Source organism: Bos taurus, chromosome 20, assembly GCF_002263795.3.
Source record: "Bos taurus isolate L1 Dominette 01449 registration number 42190680 breed Hereford chromosome 20, ARS-UCD2.0, whole genome shotgun sequence".
NCBI classification, from domain to species: Eukaryota; Metazoa; Chordata; class Mammalia; order Artiodactyla; family Bovidae; genus Bos; species Bos taurus.
In genome coordinates, this window is record NC_037347.1 from 27,710,842 (window position 1) to 27,734,939 (window position 24,098).

At 40.3% G+C, this 24,098-nt stretch overlaps 1 protein-coding gene across 2 annotated transcripts in view; it reads right to left on the reverse strand.

Moving 5' to 3' along the window:
• Window positions 1-24,098, reverse strand: part of ISL1 (ISL LIM homeobox 1) — a 60,688-nt gene that overhangs the window by 27,482 nt on the left and 9,108 nt on the right. Inside the window, 1 exon segment of one of the 2 annotated variants that reach the window (NM_001099130.1) lies at window positions 22,785-23,189. The exons of the other annotated variant lie outside the window; for it this stretch is intronic. Within the exon segment in view, the coding sequence (NP_001092600.1) occupies window positions 23,073-23,189 (117 nt within the window). The 3' untranslated portion in view covers window positions 22,785-23,072. 2 annotated transcript variants of the gene reach the window in all.

A 24,098-nucleotide genomic window follows, 5' to 3' on the forward strand; every position in this document is an offset into this window, starting at 1 on the left:
AGCCTTCTGTTGTTCTCTGCACACGTGCCTCTCGGGCTACTGGTTCTGAACCTTTGTTTGTTCTGCTCAGCTCTTTCTCCATCTGAAATGCCTTTTCCTTCAGTCAGTTCAGTTCAGTCACTCAGGCCTGTCCAACTCTTTATGACCTTATAGACTGCAGCTTGCCAGGCCTCCCTGTCCATCACCAATTCCCAGAGTTTGCCTAAACTCATGTCCATTGAGTCGGTGATGCATCCAACCATCTCATCCTCTGTCGTCCCCTTCTCCTCTCACCCTCAATCTTTCCCGGCATCAGGGTCTTTTCAAATGAGTCAGTTCTTCACATCAGGTGGCCAAAGTTTCCTTCCAATGAACATTCAGGACAGATTTCACTTAGGACTGACTTGTTGGATCTTCTTGCAGTCAAAGGGACTATCAGGAGTCTTCTCCAACACCACAGTTCAAAAGTATCAGTTCTTCGGCACTCAGCTTTCTTTATAGTCCAACTCTCAAATCCATATGTGACTACTAGAAAGACCATAGCTTTGACTAGATGGACCTTTGTACGCAAAGTAGTGTCTCTGCTTTTTAATATGCTATCTAGGTTTGCCAACAAAAGTCCGTCTAGTCATGGTTTTTCCAGTGGTTATGTATGGATGTGAGATTCGGACTATGAAGAAAGCTGAGCACTGAAGAATTGAAGCTTTTGAACTGTGGTGTTGGAGAAGACTCTTGAGAGTCCCTTGGACTGCAAGGAGATCCAACCAGTCCATTCTGAAGGAGACCAGTCCTGGGTGTTCATTGGAAGGACTGATGCTGAAGCTGAAACTCCAGTACTTTGGCCACCTCATGCGAAGAGTTGAGTCATTGGGAAAGACCATGATGCTGGGAGGGATTGGGGGCAGGAGGAGAAGGGGACAACAGAGGATGAGATGGCTGGATGGCATCACCGACTCAATGGACATGAGTTTGGGTAAACTCTGGGAGTTGGTGATGGACAGGGAGGCCTGGTGTGCTGCGATTCATGGGGTCGCAAAGAATCAGACACAACTGAACGACTGAACTGAACTGAACTGAACTAGGTTGGTCAGACTTTTCTTCCAAGGAGTATATACCTTTTTATTTCATGGCTGCAGTCACCATCTGCAGTGATTTTGGAGCCCAAGAAAATAAAGTCTGACACTGTTTCCACTGGGACCAGATGCCATGATTTTTGTTTTCTGAATGTTGAGCTTTTAGCCAACATTTTCACTCTCTTCCTTCACTTTCACCAAGAGGCCCTTTAGTTCTTCTTCACTTTCTGCCATAAGGGTGGTGTCATCTGCATATCTGAGGTTATTGATATTTCTCCCAGCAATCTTGATTCCAGCTTGTGCTTACTCCAGCCCAGCGTTTCTCATGATGTACTCTGCATATAAGTTAAATAAGCAGGGTGACAATATACAGCCTTGAAGAACTCCTTTTCCTATTTGGAACCAGTCTATTGTTCCATGTCCAGTTCTAACTGTTGCTTATTGACCTGCATACAGATTTCTCAATAAGCAGGTCAGGTGGTCTGGTATTCCCATCTCTTTCAGAATTTTACACAGTTTATTGTGATCTACATAGTCAAAGGCTTTGGCATAGTCAATAAAGCAGAAATAGATGGTTTTCTGGAATTCTCTTGCATTTTTGATGATCCAGTGGATGTTGGCAATTTGATCTCTGGTTCCTCTGCCTTTTCTAAAACCAGCTTGAACATCAGGAAGTTCATGGTTCATGTATTGTTGAAGTCTTGCTTTGGAGAATTTTGAGCATTACTTTACTAGCATGTGAGATGAGTGTAATTGTGCGGTAGTTTGAGCATTGTTTGGCATTGCCTTTCTTTGGGATTGGAATGAAAACTGACCTTTTCCAGTCCTGTGGCCACTGCTAAGTTTTCCAAATGTGCTGGCATATTGAGTGCAGCACTTTCACAGCATCATCTTTTAGGACTTGAAATAGCTCAACTGAAATTCTATCACCTCCACTGGCTTTGTATGTAGTGATGCTTCCTAAGGCCCACTTGACTTCACATTCCAGGATGTCTGGCTCTAGGTGAGTGATCACACTATCATGATTATCTGGGTCATGAAGATCTTTTTTGTACAGTTCTGTGTATTTTTACCACCTCTTCTTAATACCTTCTGCTTCTGTTAGGTCCATACAATTTCTGTCCTTTATTGAGCACATCTGTGCATGAAATGTTCCCTTGGTATCTCTAATTTTCTTGAAGAGGTCTCTAGTCTTTCCCATTCTATTGTTTTATTTCCTTCTCCTTATCTTCATCCAAATCCTTCCTACTCTTTGAGAAGTGAAGTTGCTCAGTCATGTGTGACTCTTTGCAATCCCATTGACTGCAGCCTACCAGGCTCCTCCATCTGTGGCATTTTCCAGAAAGAGTACTTGAGTGGGTTGCCATTTTTTTCTCCAGGGGATCTTTCCAACTCAGGGATCAAACCCAGGTCTCCCACATTGCAGGCAGACACTACTCTCTGAGCCATCAGGGAAGCCCCTACTCTATAACCCAGTTCAACCCCAACCCTAACCCTATAACCCAGTTCAAAAATCACCCATCCATGAAGGCTAATCCCTTCAGCTGAAGTGATTCCTTCCTCTTTTGAAGTCAATTTTTCCCCACTACACAGGTTTGCATCAGTTTATATACCCCTACTCAACAATAAGCTGCTTTGCTTTGCATCAAAGGGCCTTTTTTTAAACATACTCTTGTAATCTCATTGAATTTAGACATTGTTCTTGAGTTCAATAAATATATATGAAATCAATGAAGCAATGAAAGCATAATGGCTGATGGTGGCCAAAATACTTATCTATATACTCTCTTCTCTTAAGGACTAGTTACCATCCCCATTCTACCCTCAATATACAAAGAAGCACCTCTCGAGGAAAGGTGGTACTAGCAGGAAGGCAGTTCAAGATAAATGACTATCAGGATCTCTCTAGAATCAGCTATAAAAGCTTGATGGTGGTTTAATCGCTAAGTCATATCCAACCCATAAGACCCATCAGACTATAGCCTGCCAGTCTCTGTCCATGGAATTTTCCAGGCAAGAATACTAGAGAACGTTGTCGTTTTCTCCTTCAGGGGATCTTCCTGACCCAGGGATCAAACTTAGGTCTCCTGCATTGCAGGAGGCCTCCCGCGTTGCAGGTGGATTCTTTACCTACTAGACCACCAAGGAAGCTCATAAAATCTTAACTACTTCCTAAATCAAAATTCCATGCTTATCATTTTTACCAACTAAAGAAACTGGTTTAAAGAAAAATATTTCAAAGACTATTTCGCATATGGTAACTGTGCCCAAATATCCTGATGCCTTGTTTTATAAAAACATAAGTAAATATGCCTTTCTGTATAAATGTGCTTCAATTTTAGGAGACTTCTAAAGAAAAGGGATATGGATTTGAAAAGACCTCTACTTCAGATTCTCAAAGGAAAGAAAAGAAAGTCTTTTAAACTCTGACTAGGAGAGTTATCATTATAAATTAATGCCTGGCACTCACTGAGTGCCTGCCATGCTCGGCAGTTCATCTGATTTTTCTCACTAAGTCTTCTCTGAGTTAGGATTATCCATGGTTTGTCAAGAAGAACAGTGAGATCTGGAGAGTTTGAGTAACTGCCTGGGGTCACCCAACTGGCAGAAGTAGAATTCAAGGCCCCATACACCTGATTCTTTCTTCCTACAGATCTCGGCTTTCTTAGAACTCTGCTGACTATTGAGAGTAAAATGACAAATGCTGGGGAAAGGGATGAGGAAGAGGAGGAAGAGTGGTCTAGAGAATGAGAGAGGAGATGAATAAACAGAGGGTGTTAGTGTTACTGTTCAGTTACTCAGTCGTGTCTGACTCTTTGTGATCCCATGGTACTGAAGCATGCCAGGCTCCTCTGTTCATGGAATTTTCCAGGCAAGAATACTGGAGCAGGTTGCAATTCCCTTCTCCAAGGGATCTTCCTGACCCCGGGATTGAACTTGCATCTCCTGCATTGGCAGGTGGATTCTTTACCATGGAGCCACCTGGGAAGCCCACGGAGGGTTTTGCTGTGAGACTTAGCTTGGTTCATATCTGTACTGAACTCCTCTGATCTTCAGCTTCCTTCTCAATAACAATTTGGACCATCTGGAGCTGCTGTGAGGAGTGTTTAAGGTGGTGCATATGAGGATCCTGAACTCAAAAAATGGAAAGTGTTGGTTAAAACAGCCAGGATGGTCAACTTTGGTCTTGTCATGAATAGAGTGTCCTTGTAGATCTCTCCTCACTAGACTATCAACTAATTCAGTGAAATGAACTGAATGATATTTCATCCTTCACAGATTCTACTGAAATCACATTGTATCACATTATATCACCTAATTTGTTGTTGTTGTTTTTTTGTCAAAAATATCTTAAAAGGATTATATATATATAATATTATATTATATACTTTATATATATATTTTTATATATATATATAGTATAGTATGCACTCTTTATATATATTTATATTATATATAAATATATTATTACAGTATATAAATATATTACACAGTCTTTAAATATATATATATATATATATAAAGGGTCACCCTCGTTTAACCCTAAACTCATGAGCTGAACTGCTCTTAGCAACCTCATTCCACATGATCTATCATTTAGGCAGAAGGCTCCACTCTGTGCCCAAGTCTTGCCCAGGGGATGAGGCCCGGAAGGGTCAGCTCAGTACACAGAGTACACCTGTCACAGTCAGCCTCTCTAGCAATCCTTCTGCAGCCTCCTTTGCTTCACCCAGGGATAATGATGATCATTATTTCCCTCAAGTAATCCTTTCTAGCAGCTCAGACCTGGCAGAAGGGAATGGTTCCTGGAGGGACACTCCGCTTGCCATTCCTCTCTTATCTGTTTTTACCTCCCTAATTTGAATGGTTTTACCATAAACTAAGGAGTAAGTGCCTACCTCTTAGGAGTCCAAGAAAAAAAATTCTTTGCTAAATCCTCCTGTACCATCTGTGTGTGTGTGTGTGTGTGTGTGTGTGTGCATGTCCTCAGTTCTGTCTGACACACAGGCTCCTTGGTTCATGGAATTTCCCAGACAGGTATACTGGGGTGGGTTGCCATTTCCAAGCCAGGGGATCTTCCCAACCCAGGGATTGAACCCAGATCTGCGTTGCCTGCACTGGCAGGCAAATTCTTTACCACTGCGCCACCTGGGAAGTCCCACCACCTGTTTAGGACATACTTATTAGGTTTAACAGAGTGGTCTGAGTCCATGGTTAAATTCCAAGGTGATTCGATACTTAGAGATGCAAACTCTTCTGCCTTTAAATCAGTGTGGACTTTGAGTAATTGAGTCAATAGAGATACTGAGAGAGAGGCCACAATTGCTGATGATTTATCATTTTGTTTACCAATTATAGCCACAGACATTATTTATAGAAAATTATTTACAATTTCTACTTTGTGAGAAACATAAATTATTAACAAAAATTTTGTAATTTGTGGGTTTCTGTGCACAATCTTTAGTCTTCGAAATAAAATGCTCCACTAGCACCTTTCTGTACCTGAATTGAAGAAAAAACTAATAAAACTGAGTGTTTATTTATAACTTAGAAATAACTTTGCAGGTATGTTGACAGAATGATTCAGATACCAATACAAGCATATCTATTTTTTCTGGCAAATAGTGTAGTTCTCCACACTCCAGGATGGCTGAAAATCTCTTGCTCTCTGGGGGAATCTTTCACAAACTAATGTATGAAGATATTTTATTCTCCCTTTATTCACAGAGAGCTAGGTTTGGAGAGCTGACCCTTTTAATGTATACAACATTTCTTAAAAACTTAAGCCCATTTATGTTTTTCTAAAAGATATGCTCTGATGTTCACACTTTTAATAATATGGCTATTTTATACATACATACAGAAAATATGAGACATAAATATGATATTAAAAGTAGAGTCTTCTTGTTATGGAACCAGCACTAAAACAGGATTTTTATTGTTAAAATTTTCCTGAAAGCACTCTGCATTTATGAATTAAGTTGCTGTGAGGTCTGCTTTATCTATTCCTGAAATTATTTTGTCAGTCTCTTTAACTATCTAAGTATCTTTTACAGTTAGAATTAAAAACCCAAACCTATCGTTAGGATTCTTATAAATCCTCTGTAGAAAATCCGTTTACCAAGAAAAAGAAACAAAATAATTCTTAAGCAGAGGATGTCCTACAACCGGAAATGATGTAGAAATAATGTAAAATACACATTTTTCCAAAATGTACATTTTCTCTCTTAGAAGGCTGTAGAGGAAAACAATTCTAACTCAATATGCAGGGAAAACTTGGTCATGCGCCCAATACGCTGGCTTAAGCTTTCTTCAGTGCTCCTGTACTGCTCTTCACTGGCTGCTGAGTAACATTAGCATAATCCTGAATTATTAAGAAAATTAGAGGTCAGATTTGCTTTAGGAGAATTCAACCTAGCTGAATCAGGCCTGAGAGGGTGGTAGCATTCCAGATGTGAGCCCGGTGGTAGGTGTAAAGTGCACCCCATGTAGAGAATGTGCACAGTAAGGAAAAAGACAAATTACCCAGAGCTATTACTGTCATTAGTTCCATCAGCCTGGGAAGCCCTCCCACGGCATTTTCAGTGAGTGTGTGGAGCAGGCCTGGGGCTTATCACATCTCGCAGGGGGTCGTCTTCTGCCGGGCATAGTCACATAGCTTGACATTTCAGTTAAAAAAAAAAAAAGTCTGGGCCTTCATTCTCCATGCAGGCTTCTGTTTCTCAGCTCCACAACCAGTAGCTCAAATAAAGGGAGCCAGCCCAGTGAAGGCGCAATCATTTATCTGATGGCGGAATTGCTAGCCTACACTGAGGTGCACACTATTCTTTCACACAATCAGATTTCAGCCAAGGAAATAAGCCTGTGCCACTGCACTGTACCAGAAGCTCCTCTGGGGCTTGTTTCATTAACCTCTTGAATATTTTCCCATAATTAAAAGGTTAGGAGTCTATGCCACAAGAAAGGTGATGAAATAATTAAGCACACACAATAAATGTTAAATGGACTACTGCATTAAGACTGTGTAATGGTCACCAATGAAAATGGCTTAAAGAACCACAGATGTAATAGAACCATTTTCCCAAGGTATTTTTGATTCTGGAAGTGCACATAACACTTACTATGGGATATTGAGCAGAAAGGTAGAAAACAATGCATATATATATATATATATATATATGATATTGATATAATCTTATATTCACTCATACTTTAATATATATGCAGTAAATATAGGTATACATATACATTATAATCGTAACTATATGATAATCTGTGCTTGTGGGAAGCTACATGTAAAAAAGGGAATGGGTTGTGCTAGGTAGGGTGGTGTAATTCTTTAAAATTGTCTTTTAGTCATTTGCTAAAATCCTTTTAATGTTGCATATTCTCCTCAGTTAAAGGAAGCCATAGAAGTTTATGCATACAAGGATTCTCATGAAGGAAAACGTAACCACAGAAAGGAAAACAAGTGTAAAAAATAAAAATAAGAAAAAAACACAAAGGCTCAGTATCTATTTCAATAGGTAACAAAGAAAAAGATGCAAAGAACTAAGTACATTCACTCAAGAGAATAATACTTTTCTCACACCCTTCAGAATACAATAATCATCCTACATAGCAGGCACACATCAAACTAATCTAACAAGCCATTCCTAGACACGTGGAAACAAGTTCTGAGAAGCTAAGTAACATGTCCAAGGTCAAACAGCAAGTGTTCATATCCAAGACTGCTGCCTGATTCTGTCTTTGCTCTACATCACATCTCTCTCTCTCCTCACCATCATCATCATCATTTTATTAAGGTCCAGCCATAACTTTGAAATAGCCCTCTTTTTCTGTTCCTCTCTGCTGCTGCTGCTGCTAAGTCGCTTCAGTCGTATCCGACTCTGTGCGACCCCAGAGACGGCGGCCCACCAGGCTCCCTTATCCCTGGGATTCTCCAGGCAAGAACACTGGAGTGGGTTGCCATTTCCTTCTCCAATGCATGAAAGTGAAAAGTGGACTCCAGCCTACCAGGCTCCTCTGTCCATGTGATTTTCCAGGCAAGAGTACTGGAGTGAGGTGCCATTGCCTTCTCTGAAGACATCACTAAATAACAACTATAGTAGAAGACTGTGGGACTTCCCAGGTGGCTCAAGTGGTAGAGAATCCACCTGCGAATACAGGAGCTGCGGGAGACTCCGGTTTGATCTCTGGGTTGTGAAGATCCTCTGGAGGCGGAAATGGCAACCCACTCCAGAATTCTTGCCTCTGGAGAATCCCAGGGACAGAGAAACCTAGTGACCTCCATCCATGGGATGCAAACAGTCAGACACAACTGAAGCAAATGAGCACACACATATAGTAGAATAGTTTAGAAAGCCAAATACCCAAAAAGTATCATTTTAGTGACAAGAAGGAAAGGGGGAAAAAAAAAGAAGGAAGAACCATTTGCTTATCTGCCTCACACTTTGTTCCCAATACCAACTGACTAAATACATGATTATTTTACTGACAGCAAACTTCAACCTTGTTAATGACTCAAAAGCTCCCCTGTCTTTCTCTTATTCCATATGCATTCATGTTGCCTATAAGAATATGTGCTACAGATCAATAGCTATAGATCGGAATGGAAGCCTTGATTCATTGAGGATAAGGCTTCTAGGCACAGTTAGAACATGCCTACACTTCATAGGATGGGTCACAAAAGTTCTCATTCACTGCCTGTGTCATCTAGCCACCCATCTGGCTTATGCACGGCTTGCTATAGAGCTAATTGAATGCCAAGAGGTTTGGGGACTCATGTAGAGAGTCTAACTGTCGTGAATTTATTGGCATGTTTCCTTCTGAGAGTTTATTGCATAACGTCAAGACCAAGACATTTATTTAACTCTATAACTTTCTAGACTATGATGCTCATACAGTCTTGCTAAGCAATAGTGAGCAATTCAGAGCTGCCAGTCTGAGATAGTGGGTAGTGGGGAAGAAAACAATTCTCATTAACTCTCAAGCATAAAAATAGATTTATCATCATTCATTTTGAAGAAAAATGATTTTCTCTCTAATCAATTGGTTTCAGAAAGCCACTTTTCTGAAGACGAATGTAGTTTGGATTGCTGTGGCATTTTTTTTCCACAAATAGAAACAACCAAAATTTTGTCTTTGGAAAAAAAGACAACTAATATCAGATCAAATCAGATTAGTCGCTCAGTCGTGTCCGACTCTTTGCGAGCCCATGAATCGCAGCACGCCAGGCCTCCCTGTCCATCAAATTAATTTAGTTATAACAGGTAAATTACATTTACATTATTAATATACTTTTTATATGATGCGTACTTTAGAAAGTTCATCAGATGAACACAAATGATATTTCATTCAGAAGAAAACAGAAGATTGTATTGGAAAGTATTTTGTATGCCAATTCTGGATTCCACAAAGAAAAGAATAACTAAAACCTTTACAGTTATGGAGGTGTCTTCATTTTATTGTTTGATGCACTTTAACACAATCTCAAAATTAGAGATCGGGGTTGGGGAGAGATGGGATCTCTCTCATTTTAGGGGAAAATAGTAAGAACTCATCAAGATTTAACATTTTCAAAACTGACTAATTCAACTATCCCTACTAAAGTCCTTTGCTTTGTCTTTACACACTTTTCCATACTATACCTTGTGCATTTACGCATCAGATGAGATTTCCTATTTCCTCTACATTGGCCCTTATAATCACATAAGCCTTTCTCTTCTTCCTCCATCCATTCCTTCTTTTAACAAAGATTTTATGTTTTACCTTCTTGTGTATACTCCAAGTACTGGATTAAAAGTATTTAATCTTTTAAAATTATCTAACTATTAATACATAGTATGTTTTTATGTTAATAGATTTAGACTTTACTTTTCCCTCCAAAGTGTCTACATTTTATGCACATCTGTAGTGGTACATATATACCCTATCATTTCTCAGAGAGTAAAATAAAACTAACAGAAATATATATTCTTGGTAGGCAATCAATCCATGAGAGGTAAATTATGGCCGATGTTACCACTGGCTTTCTCTTCCCACAGACACCTCTGTGATACAAACCAACATACCATCTGATTCTGTGGTGTTTTCAGACTGGCAAAAACATCAGCTGGATGATGAGTTATAAGACAAAATATATGAAGGCTTTGCTTCTTGCCACTTGAGTTTCTAAGGCCCAAGTATTTTTTTCCTTACTTCAGGTGATTTTCAAACCTGTTGCTTTTTCTCAAAGTGCTTTCAGCTGAGTTTTCAATAGCATGATAATATACAGTGCAAGGAATCCTACTTTCTGATGAAACATCGTCTATTCTAGCCTACTTGTCAACAAAACTAAGCAAATTGCTAACCTCTCAAAGAGTTTTACAACATGCCAATACGCCTTTTTCTCTTTTAGGTTTTTGCCTAGGTTCTTATAATTACTGCATAATGACCTCTCCACGCTCACTCTCTTTTGACAGCTTAGTTCTAGCCTCTGGGATTTTAACATCTAATTGGTTTGTCTGCTTAGATTGTGGATACTTGAGTCTTCCTGAAATCAGCAAAGCCAGACGGCCCAAGGAATTGAAAACATTTTAGGTAATTCTGTCCTCCAGAGCCCTTCTAAAATAGAAGTACCAGGCTCTGGTACTTCTGTCACTCCTCACAGAACTGGTAACTGGACTCAGTGAATACTTTGGTTATCAGAGCAGCACTCTATAGAATCACTGCACTCAATAAATGTCCAATAACAATGGTGAAGAGTTAGATGAACTATATTTAAAATATTTTCCCCTTAATTCCCCTCTAAATCTGGCTTCCATCTTTGCCTCTTTATGGCATCCAATGATCTCAATTCAGCCAAGTTCAAAGGCATTTTCTCTGTCCTTATCTTCTTGATCTTTCTGATGTATGGGGCACAGCTTTTCATACCTGCCCCTTTGAAGGCTTCTGGCTTTAGTTCCTGAGACACTTCTATTGTCATTTATTTTTCTTCATCACCACCCTGGTCTCTTCACTTATTTCTCACGTTGCTTTGTCTTTCTTTTTTCCTTATACCTTTCCAGTCACTTTTCTTCCAAACATATCTCTGATGAATTACTGTTTTCCTTGTGTCTTCCTGCTTTTTTTAATTCTACAGAGATTCTTTTGTTTTCACTAAGTTATGTAAACTAATAATTTACGGCTACCTCTCTAACATTGATCCATTTCTTTCTGTACATCAAGGGCACATTTAAACTCAAATATACAGTTTCAGTATACTGAATTGATACAGTACATATATTATCTCATTTTCATTTTTTCCAGTGCTCACTATCTCTTCAAATGTCACCTCTTCCGAGAAGTTGTACTTGATCACTCTACCTCAAATTCTGTCTCCCTTTCTAAAATATGCTTGATTTTTCTTCAGAGCATTTATTATTGCCTTCACTGTAGTATGCATTTATTTGTATGTCATTTGAATGCATCACAAAAATATAAATTTCATGAAAGCTTCGTGTTTATTGCTATATAGCCAACATATAAAACACTACCTAGGATGAAGTAACTATAAGATCAGAATTATAATGGGTTAATGAATGAGTGAATGACTCAGTAAATAAATACATGATTCATTCAGAATCTGTCATTCAGATTCAGAACTTTAGAACCATCCTTCGATTTCTCACTACCTCAATGCTCTAGTCTATATCCTATTATATTCAGTTCAGTTCAGTTCAGCCACTCAATCGTGTCCGACTCTTTGCGACCCCATGAATCGCACTATGCCAGGCCTCCCTGTCCATCACCAACTCCCGCAGTTCACTCAAACTCACGTCCATCGAGTCAGTAATGCCACCCAGCCATCTCATCCATCTCGTCCCTTTCTCCTCCTGCCCCCAATCCCTCCCAGCATCAGAGTCTTTTCCAATGAGTCAGCTCTTTGTATGAGGTGGCCAAAGTATTGGAGTTTCAGTATTGTATTAGGGTAAGCTAGGCTTAAGTAATAAATAGACCTAAAAATAACTTAATGGCTTAAAGAAGATAAAAAATTACTTCTCACTTATAGTTCGAGCTATTTCAAGCTCCACTGGGAAGCTGGGCATGCCAGTCCCTGAAATTATTTAGAACATAAGTTATTTCTATCATGTTGAGCCACCATACCCATAGGGCACTTTCATCATCTGTCCTTTCAAAGCTGGACTTTCTTGGGCTCCAGCTAGTTAGACGGAAAAAGAAAACATGAATGAATCACATCCTCAAGCCTAGAATAACCTACATTATTTCTGCTTAGATTCCACTGGTAAAGATGTAATCATGTGTCCCCTCCGCCAACACACACCTGTAAGGGAACCTGGGATATGAGCCTATTATTCAAGAGCTTATGAAAAGGGAAAAACACATTCTGATGAGACACTTGCCAGTCTGCTCCACATCAGTTAGTTTCTCAGAATATTTTTTAGACCAATTCCTTCTGTTCTCTTCCTGCCAAATCAAAAAAGACCATCCCCTGCCTGAACCACTGTGATCCTTGACTTGTTGCTTTTCTAGACTTTAGTCTTTCATCTCATAAGCTTATTTCATTCCTAAATCCAAATGACTTTTTCAAATTATAACCATCATTTTTAATTTGTTGTCTCAAAATGCTTTGGCTAGCAATTCTCACATACATCGTCAGAATTGTTTGCTATGGATTTCTGTGCTCAGCATCCTCTAGCTTCACTAAAGTGAAGGAGAAATGAGTCCAGCACATATGACATTTGCTAGTCCACACTCATGGGTCTGTTTCTCCTAAAGGTTCTAAGAAAGAAGTCTTAAATTTTCAGTTATATAATATCACAATATTTTTTTTTTCTTCAAGGCCCTGGATCTAAGCGATTTTCAGATCAGTGTTTGATAATGGAATTGAAAAGTCACAAAGTAAAACTGCAACCGAGATTTGCCTTGAAAGCAAACCCATATCACTAGAACTTAGCCTAAGCAATTAAATTAAATTCATGCAGTAGTTTCTCTATAATCCTTTTGTAAAAGCACATTTTTAAGGCAAAGGGTCTCAGTATGTGATCTGGGGACCTCTTAGGAGGTATCTCTGAAACTTTTTCAGGGGGTCTATGAGGTCAAAAGTCTTTTCATAATAATAATTCTGACATTTTTTACCTTGTAACTTTCATTCTCTTATGAGGACATGAACTGTTCCAGAGGCTACAGGATGTGATATGACCACAGCTGGAATGAGGAAGCAGATATGAGAATTAAGCTGTCTTCTTTAAGCCAGATATCTAAAAGGTTTGCAAAAATAGAAAACTATATACCACTCTTCTCACTAGATTTTTTGCTTTGCAATCTATATTATTTTTCATTAAAAAGTAATTTATGTGATCCTATGGCATATTATTTCAAGTAATAAGTATTTCAAAATTCTCACTTAAAATTTATACAGTAAACAATGACAAATATAACTCACATAAACCAAAACTTTTTGAGATTCTCAATAATTTTAAAGAGTGTAAAGGGGTCCTGAAATCAAAAGTTTAAGAGTCCCTTATTTAAGGAGATTAGGGACCAGTCCATTCTAAAGGAGATCAGTCCTGGGTGTTCTTTGGAAGGAATGATGCTAAAGCTGAAACTCCAGTACTTTGGCCACCTCATACGAAGAGTTAACTCACTGGAAAAAACTCTGATGCTGGGAGGGATTGGGGGCAGGAGGAGAAGGGGACGACAGAGGATGAGATGGCTGGATGGCATCACCGACTTGACGGACGTTTGAGTGAACTCTGGGAGTTGGTGATGGACAGGGAGGCCTGGTGTGCTGCAATTCATGGGGTAGCAAAGAGTTGGACACGACTGAGCGACTGAACTGAACTGAACTGAGGGACAATGTTGCTAGTAGTCAACTGAACTCACCAACTTCCCCATTCAGCATCTCCCCTCACTTCCTGGAAGTAAGGAGAGTGGACCTCACTGAAAATGTCTATGAAACAGTTTCCATTCTCTGATCTAACATAGTCCTCACTAAAGCCATCAAGGACAAAATATTGCTTCTTTGATGTTCTGCTCTTACACATATGAGGGAAAGACAAGGGAACTGAGAATTGTGCTGAGAAACAGGTAGAGAAGTCATTAGGAAAACAGGCTCAGTGCCTCTCATGCATAACTAACGACTGTAAAGTGCTTTACAGATGGAAAAGTGTCATGTCATGGCAGAAACAACCACTCTGCATCTCTTGCTCTAGGAGAAACAGCCTCCTTCCCTGATACTCCCTATAAAGAAGACTTAAAATATTCTTTGACAGTACAATGATTCTAGAAGTGTTTAACTTGAATATAACCAAAACAGCATTCACAATGAACAATATTCATCATTTATACTCTGACCATCATTCAATTCTGTAATGTTACAGATTCTATTCTAATACAGCCACTTGGCTTGGCCCTAGAGAAAACTGTATTCTAGGGCCAAAGGCTGCCATAATACACATTACAAATGAACGCATTTATCCACAAGAATGATTTCACAGAGTCCATCACCACTACAAAATGAAAACAAATAAACAAAGCATCACTCAAATTCCAGTAAATAATTCATTAAAAACAAGTTCCTATATGGTGAGTAAGCAGTATTTCTAGGACCAGCTTTGGTCCTAGATCTCAGTGGTAGAGAAGTTATATGATTTGCCTGGCAGGAAAATTTCTAAACTATCAGGTAACTAATAAGGGTTATTCTCAGAATTCTAAAAGATGGGGGAAATACTTTCAAGCCTTTTAAAAAAAAAAAGTGTTTGTTTTTAAAGTCAATTCTAATCTTACCACTTCATATGCTCATTTTCACCTGTGAGATTAATATATTATTTAGGCCCAGATGTGATTGAAATTACTTCTTAGGTCGTTTTGGCCTTGACATACTTGCTATAAAGACATTGCTGGGTGAAATATGTCCAAGCCCTGTTTTGCAAATGACACAAAAGGACATTTTCCATTAACATTAATGAGACCTATGAATCCATTGATGGGATAATAGAGCTAAAAGGTGAATTTTTATTAGTGATTTACAATCCTTCATCCAAGTGTTCAACTTCTGGTAAACAGGTAGATATTTGGTCATGCATAGAATGCCTTAGTGACAAGTATCTCAGAAGTTGCAAAGTCTTCAAAGATGCAGCATAGTCTTAAAATAGGAAATGTACTTTGATACAAAAATAAAAGTCTAAGCAATAAGTCTCTAAAGTATTTCCATACATTACTGAAGAAAGTAAATGAATGATTTCAGAATTTACTCTGTATTTTTACTCTCCAAAAAATGATAATCAGTTTCATTCTCCAGAAACTGACAATAAAGTATTCTCTACATTTAATTATTTTAGACATCTGCATTCATCATTAATGGAAGAAAATTATTGTATTTTACAAATAAAGTCACTCATTTTGTTTGATGAATTAAATCTTAAATGTTATTTAGGTTGCCAGTTTATTTTTATTTCAAGTATTTCTTCTTGAGAACTTATATCCCCGCAACAAAAATTTTTGGACAACTGTTATATAATTTCAAATAACAATCAATTATAGTCTGAATTTAACATGAGATTTTAACTATTTGGCCAACAGGCACTTTCTCTTTTATTGCTTAAAATATACTGTTTCAAAGTAATATACGCTCTCATCCCAAATATAACTTTTTTTTTCTATTTCCTGATCGTTTTCTCCCAAAGTCAGATATTCCTTTTAGTATGCTAAACCTATTTTTACAACAAACCTCCTGTATATAATAAAAACAAATCAATATTTGATCTAATAAGTAATTGTTGAAATTTCTAAGACAAAATGTATTTTTAACTAAGTGTGGGCATTTTTTTTTTTTACTAAAGGTAAAAAAACTTATCTAAAACTAATTGAGACTATACGCAAAATAACTGCAGACCAGTACCTGCACAAGTAGCATTTTGCTAGTCATGTCTTTAACGCACCTTGAACAACTGTTTACTGTATGATATTACAGAAATGTGAAAAAATAGTTGAAACATTTTGAAGAGATTAATTGAAAAACTATTGGGAAAAACTAAATTCCTTTATAGCCCCTAAAAGTTCATTCTCACCATATTTTACCTTATCATATTCAGTGGCCTGTCTAGTATTATCTCCATATACCTGCTAAGTTTAACAAGTTTCAAACAACACTTGTATTTGTGACAGTTCAAAATAAACAGCAATTCTTACCCATGAGAAAAAGGAAAGTCAGTGCCTGAGTTACAGTTAAGGATTATTTTCTGGAGAAATAAAAAAATTTTTCTTTAAAGCTCCCTATGGAAATTCTTTCATTTCAGGAAAACTTGAGTTTTGTCTTTTTTTATTTGACACTTTGGTGAGACTGGGACCAGGCAGGGAAGAACATGATGTGAACTCATCTACCTCAAAGCTGGGAGATGGGGTTGTCTGTATTACTATCACGTGAAGCACATAACCAATTTTCCTGACCTCCACTGATGGTTAGTTTTTAAACAGAGGCAGTATTATCTATTCCATGCCAAGGACACATATACACGTACAATGTTTGCAAACTAGAATAGTGAGTAGCCAGATGTAACTAGAAACTCTCCCTTCTTTTTGAAACAAGAGAAAAACGCCACAGGGAAGGACCAAAATTATAATTAACTTCATCGTACTCAATTAATTTGAAATGCAAGCCACAAAATCCTGGATTATAAATCCCCAAGCTGGGTTATTCGTCATTCCGAAAAGGGCAAGCGCTTTCCCAATGGTCCCCCGGCTCCCAAGTGGACGGCAGTGTTAGCCGCTCTGTGGTGGAAGCCAGTTGGACGATCAAGGCAGGATTCCACGGTGTGCCCAGTGAAGTGGTCACGAAAACACAAGAAAGTCACGCCACTTTCTGTGCTTGCTGGGAAAAGAAAGGGCGCTCGCCGCTCAGGGACACCCTGTCCAAGATGGTGACGCATCTTTCTCGGTACATGGTGGGGGGCGGGGGGAGAAGCTTATTACTGAACTAAATGTTTTTATCGATCACCCTTGAGTCAGAGCCCACTGACCCCGAAGACCATGAGTGGTGATAGCGCAAAACTGTCATTTCCAGGCAGCAGGAAGAGATACCGGAGCAGTCCAGGACACTCACGCTGAGCTTTCTCCCACAGCCCCTCCACCCCTCACTCCCCGGGTTCAGATCCAGATGCGGGCAGCTCTGGGGTCTCCGGCTGGCCTCGGGCCCGGGTAGCCACCGCGCGCGCGCGGGGGCCCGAGGACGCCGAGCGGACGGTGGGGCTGGCGAGCCCCCCACCCGGCGTCCGAGGCCCGCCGCCACGCAGAACTGCCCGGCTCGGGGGCCGAGAAAACAAATGACTGCTTCGCGGCCCTCCCCATTAAACAATAAAGCGAGCTGTAAAGCCTCAGGTGCTGTGTTTGTTGTGCCGTCTGCGCCGCGCGGTGGCTCCGGCCGGGGCGAGCCGGGCGCAGTGGCCCGGGGAGCGCCTCTTCGGCTGATTCCAGGGAAAGATAAGGAGCCGCCGAGCCACCAGCTCTGTCTAGACTCGCGACCTCACAAGTCAAGCGCCTTGTTTGGATTAGCCCTCCAGATCTGCCAACCTGATCAACCCCTGAAAGAGACGGGGCCAGCAACACCCTTTTTTCCTCTCCGGTGCCACGACTGTCCCTACGTTAAGGGATCAAGGGCTGGCTTGCCCGCGGGAGAAACAGGGCTGGTTAGACCGGTGTCCCGGTGTCGGGTTCCCCCCACCACACACACACACACACACTCCCGTTCCTAACACCCAAACCCGAGTGCAGCCCGGCTCTGCCCTGCTCTCTGGAGGTGAGAAACACACCAGTGGGGAGAAGCCCCTAGAAAGACCGGAAAAATAAGTTGCAATTCAATCAAATCCACAAATAACATCGCCTTAAAATGAGCACCAATTTTTGCTCAGTGGAAGGGAAAGAGGGTCCTAGGCATGCAGAGGGGCTGAGCAGAATCTCTGCTTGGGGCTGTCCTAAAGCTCAGGTTAAGGTGCCTTTCTTCCCACCTGGTGAAAAGAAATCTTACCCCACAATCCCCCTACCCCCATGCCCCACCCCCCCCACCCCCAAAATCATAGGCATCCTCTTTTGGGGGGAGAATGGTTTTCTTTTCAGAATGCTTTGCTTATCATTGCTGAGAGCTTTTGCAGAGGCGTAATTATGCAGAAAGACTTGCAAAATAAATTGTAAAAAATTTAAAAGAATCAAGTAGCCTTTAAGTGGGGTTCCTGGGAGAGCCTGGCTTCTCCAATGCACAGAGACTGGGTTCTCTGAGCCAACGGCTTAAGCGCCATAAAAATTAAAGGATGTGATAGTAACAATGCTCCCAGCAAACACTCAGCAGCCTCCCCTCCCGCCCCTCCCCCTCCTTCGCTTCCCGTGAACCAACTTCTCTGTCTACACTTCAGAAGTCTCCGGGAGGTGTGGAGAGATCCTCCATCACGACTTGGGACATTGTAAGCTGTGAAGTTTATGTTTGTGGCGCCTGGGCTCAAACAGCCATTCAGTGGCTTGCTCGGTTATCAAGAAAACAACAATCAGAAAAGATCAGTAAACAGAATCGGCTGCCAGCGCCCTGAATTAACTACTTGCATTTTACTTTAAAAACACCAACTCACACTGTACAAGTTAATTTTTTTATTTTAAATAGTTAATGAGAATTCAGGATTTGGAGTCATTTTTGAAAGTAACACTTTAAAGACAAAAACATAAAAGAAAAGAAAAAATCCTCTCTCCCTTTCTCCCAGTGCCCACAAAGAAAATGACTTGCCATGTTGTGACATAATCTTTAATTGTTGATTAGCAGTGAGGAAGTAAATAGTCTTTAATGAATAGAACCCAAGCATAATTTGGATTATAAATCTCTTTTACAAAAGTGAAATAAACTGAACTTTACAGATAAGAAAATAAGTACTTTCTGCTCAGATAGTTTACTTGTATTAGGGGTGAGATTAGACCCAAACTGGCTGTGTTTCATCCAAATTTAGCTCTTCTGGTGGTTTGGACCTAGTTTTACTTTTTTCCCCTCTTTTTTAAGAAAAGGGAAAATCCACATGGGACTTTTAAAAGAGATTTCAATAAGACTGTTTTTAAGGGTTAAAAATTCAAGGTGCTAGAAAAATATCAAGTACTTTGAGGAACCTTAAAAAGCACACTATGCCTTTTAGTCAAAAGGTAAGACAGACCAGAAAGGAAGTCAATAGATGAGTTTAACAAGTTGATCAGAGTGAAGAGCAGCAGGCCATCACAAAATCTTGACTTCCAAAAAAGTTATGAATTGGGAAATGGGTACACACACCCACACAGAATCTCAAATAACTGAAAGTGTTATTTCAACCTAGAAAAAAAAATCTCTTTAAGTATGATTCTAACTTGAGAAGACCTTCTTTCTAAACAGTAAGAAAACCCAGGTCCATTTGATGCAAGGGAAAGACAGATATAGTAAACTGTCATACAGGATGTTATTGCTCTGAAACAATAGGGAGAAAAAAAAATCCAGTCGTTTTGAGTATAGATTGATACGGATTCTCTGATTTAAGGAGAGTGTCCTGGATGTTTTTTGGTTGCATTCAATTTTAGCTTGCAGAAGCTAGAGGAAATGAGTCATAATGTCCAGAAGGAAGAATTCAGAGTAATAAGGGGAGGGAGGATCAAAGATAATGGCAAACAGGAGGAATTTCATTAGAAGAGCACCACTCAAAACTCGGTCTCCAGAGGTGTGCAGGGAAAAGGAGAGTATGTGCTGAAGATGGTTTGCAAACAAGAAGACATCTCAGCTACACGTTTTAGAGAACATGCTGAGGAGTCTAGAAGGGAACACACCTTTCATATGAATAATACAAGAACTGGAACGCTATCGACCAGTCAATCCATTCTCAGCCAACAGGCAGAAAATATCTTGAATCTACCAAGTGAAACAAAATCATTCAACACTTCCCTCACAAATTACTGTACTTAAATTCGAGCTGTGGACTTCAGAATAGACAGGTATCTACACAGGAGATACAATAGTATCTCCCCTTACCCCCCACCCCACACACCTAATCTTAGAAATAAATGTCAGTATGAAAATCTATCACAAAGATGTGTGCCTCACTTAAGTACCTCCACTGCATTCAATTCCTAATTCCCCCGTCTCTAAGCCCTAAGGTTTTCAAGTGTCTACTAAAGGCTATGCCTGGGGAAGAGGATTTAACAGTTTTCAAACCAGGGCCTGGGCAATGGATAACTTTGGGCTCCTGACGCCAGATTCATGTTGTACCTGCCATCCTTGCACATATCCCAGGTATGACTGTGAGGAAAAATTAAAATCGAAAAGACAGGTGAATAGGAACAGTGAATGGGAAGCTGAAAAGTCCAGTTTGGTCCAAGAGACAGAGGAGTGAGACAGGAAAGAAAAGAAAAAAAAAGGGGTTGGGGGGAGCCTTTCTCGATCCCTGTGAGATAAGACATAACTCGTGTTTTTCTCAACGGACGACTACAAGCCATTATTACTGCCGGCCAAATTATTACCCCTCTGTCAAGAATTAGACACAACAATCAAAGTAATCAACGGGCATGTCTAATGCACTGTAGCATTTTCAATGCAAAGTTTGTTTTCTCTCTGCCCCCACGTTAGAGCCTGTAATTAACCCGTTATGTAGAACGAGGCCAAACAAAAGCCTAATTGAAGCTCGTTTCCCGACTTGCGGCAGATTTGGAGAGGGTGAAAGCGACTTGAGAGGTGGGGAGCCGCGGGGCTCTTCCGTCTCCAGCCCAGCCTCGGGCATGCCCCACTCGCCAAGGGTCCGTAGGGGCGCACGCCAGAGACACACGATTGAGGGTACGTTAGCTTTCGTGTTTATTACGAGTTGTCAGATGTTTAAAAAGGCATTACACTCGTGCGTACAAATGCATCCCGTTTCTAAAGAGCCAGGGTATCATGGTGGCGGGGTGGGGGGAGCAGAGGGGACAGGGTGGAGCCCCAAATCCTGGCTCTATACCCGCAAACGAACCGAGAAGCCAGCTGATTTCGAGCAGGGCCATTTCTCCGTCCCTAGGTTCTGCCTCTAGCACAGGAGCTACGGCTCAATGCCAGCGGGAAAGGTGTGGAGCCCGCACGTCCACGAAACTCAGACCGCCGACGGGGCGGCGGAGCACGCTACACGGACCCCTGCCCATAAAAGGCAGTTCCCGACCGAGCCCCCGCAGCGCTTCTCCACCCTAACCCGTCACCCTCCTAAGGTCTGGGGGGTCGGAGTCGGGGGAGAGAGAAGGGGAGGGGGCGCGTAGGAAACGAGTTGGAAGCGGCGGTGGGAGGGAGAGGCAAGCAAAGACCCACGCTGGCTCGTCTGGGAACTGGTGAGAAAACTCCCCTCTCTTGGCCTGGTCTTCTGCGCAAATAAAGCAGCATTTCTCTATCGGCTGACAGCCGCCACTGGTAAATAATGGTCATACTTCACTGGCTAGGCAGAAAGCCTCTCTTTTAGCAAGAGCTTATACTTGAAATATGGGTCATTTCAATAATCCTAAGCAGGCGACTTTGGTAGAAAGCATTCTAAGGTAAAAATAGTGACTCGATCAAAATCCTTTTTAAGCAGGACCTTCTTCCTATTTTCGGTGGGGTGGCATAGGATAGGATGGAGGGTAGGGCAAGAAAAGAGGAGGAAAGAAAGGTGGGGAACAGGACTGAGGATATTTTTTAAAAAGCCAATAACATTATCACAGCTGAGAGTTATAAGCTTCCGACCAGTTTTCCCCAACTATTGAAATGCAAATTTGCAAGCTCCACCTTAACTATTTGCAATAAAATATCACACCTATTGTATGTCCGTTTACCCCATTCACATGCAGTCCTTAATTTCAGACATTTTAATGACTTAACTTGTAAACATATAAAAGAGGGACCCTGGATCATTGCATTTATTTATTTATCTATGCCAAACATTTATTGGTGAAATAGTCCTGAAGATATAATTCTACATATGGCGCTTTCATTTCACATAATATTTAAGAAAAAAAAAAAGACAAAACAAATAGACATATAATTCAAAGACCACGGTACAACCTTTATCTTTTTCTTTTTTACTTCAGCAAACAAAAAATAATGTCAAATGACATGAAAAGTGGCAAGTCTTCTGACAATAAATAATAAATTACTTTATAATTTTTGCAATGCAAGAGCAAACAAAAAAAAAAGTTTCCTTTTTTCCTCTTTATTTCCAGAGAGAGAGAAAACAGTCATTTTAACCAATAACTATACACATCTTTGGGGGAAAAGTTCTTGGACAGACACAAGTCAAACACAATCCCGAGACGCTTGTGGCAAAATAGAGGTAACCTTGTTGCAATGCTTTATAAGTTGGTTTTTAAATCTGAATTCAAAAACCTTTAAAGTCGCTTCAGACTTCTTGATAGAGGATGGATCTCAAAAAAAAAAGAGGGGGGGGGGCAAAAGGAAAAAAGAAATCAGCTACAGGACATGCTAGAGACCCAGGATTTCAATTAACCCCTTGTTAAAGTCAACTAAAAACATCGCAAACCAAGCAGCTCCACCTTCTTGAAAGGACTCTTTCAGCCAAAGAGGCCAGTTTCTCTTCCTGCTCATTTGCTGGAGCTCCTGTTTGGCAAGGCAATGACCAATATAGAAACAGCACCATTCAGAATAAGATGGACTAGAAAATCTCTATTTCTGCTTTTCTCTAGATGTGCAGTGAAATGAAAATGCTTTTTTTGAGATCCTTGAATATAAATCCTCTACGTTTCAAAAACGTCTTTTTTTTTTTTTTTTCTTTCAGTATTCCTAAGGTCATTGGATAGCGTTATGTTGGGTTTGGGTTTTGTTTGCTGTTTTAATTCTAGTAAAATCCCATGATTGTCTTCACAGTGTTGCTACCATATCACCTTGTCATTAAAACAGACTTCGTGCATTTCATGGAGCATTCATTTCTCGATTCAGTTTTCATTGACTGGGTCGTTAAATACTTTTGTTTCGGAGTTCAACATTATAATTTCCCACTTTCTCCAACAGGGAAAAAAAAAATACGTCTGAATGAATGTTCCTCATGCCTCAATTGGACTGGCTACCATGCTGTTAGGTGTATCTGGGAGCTGAGAGGACATCGACGCCACTTCACTGCCAGTGGAATTAGAGCCCGGTCCTCCTTCTGAAAAATTAACCTGCATAGAAGGTTGAGACATGAATAAAGGAGGCTATGATCGTATTCACAAAAGGATTATAAACTTGTCTTGTGTGTGTGTATAGACAGATAGATATAGAGATATCTGCACATATAATTGAATTTTAACAGGCTTAAAGAAAACCTATAAGGAAAAAAAAATGAGAAGAAATCCTCTCACTTTCCCATCTTCCAAGAGATCTCTGTTTTAAATGAAACTGAATTCCCAACATTATGTTGCATTAAATTATTTAAGAACAAATGTGTTTCCCACTGTAAAATGGCATTGCAACTCTACCATGCATGCTGAAAATAAAATTATCCTGCCGGCTACATGTTTCCCTGGGAGCAGGCGAGTTCTCAGTCTCCAGGCATCAAAGCCTCTCTTCTCCAGTTGAAAAATCCATAACACAACGCTTAGATCCTGTGATGGGAGATTCAGAGGAGGCTCCAGAGAACAATGATTAACTCCTCAGAGAGTTCACAGCAGGGGCTTTCTTCCTTCTTGTTGGTCCTGCTGCCTTTGGCCTCTTTTTCTCTTTCAATCAGGCTCTTCCTTCCAAGAGGAGACCCATATATTATAACGTCACCCATATTATAAATATCTGGCTCCTTCTCTTAAGTCCAAAGTATTGTGTTGCTGTTGTAAACCTTCTTCTCCACTCTGCTCTCAACACTCCCGCCCCCGCCCCACTCTTTGGCTGCTCTCAGCTGACACTAAAGATTCAGAAGGTGCAAACACTTGGCTGCCCTGAAACCTCCCCTTACCTGCCTTCTATGATCCAAATAACTGGCAAGATTAACGTGACACTAAAAATCAGCTCTTTTTCCTAATTCCAGGGTCTACCTTTCTTCCTACCTTATTGAACTTTCCCCCTGTGACGGTCAAGGGACTTTTCAAATTCGCCTC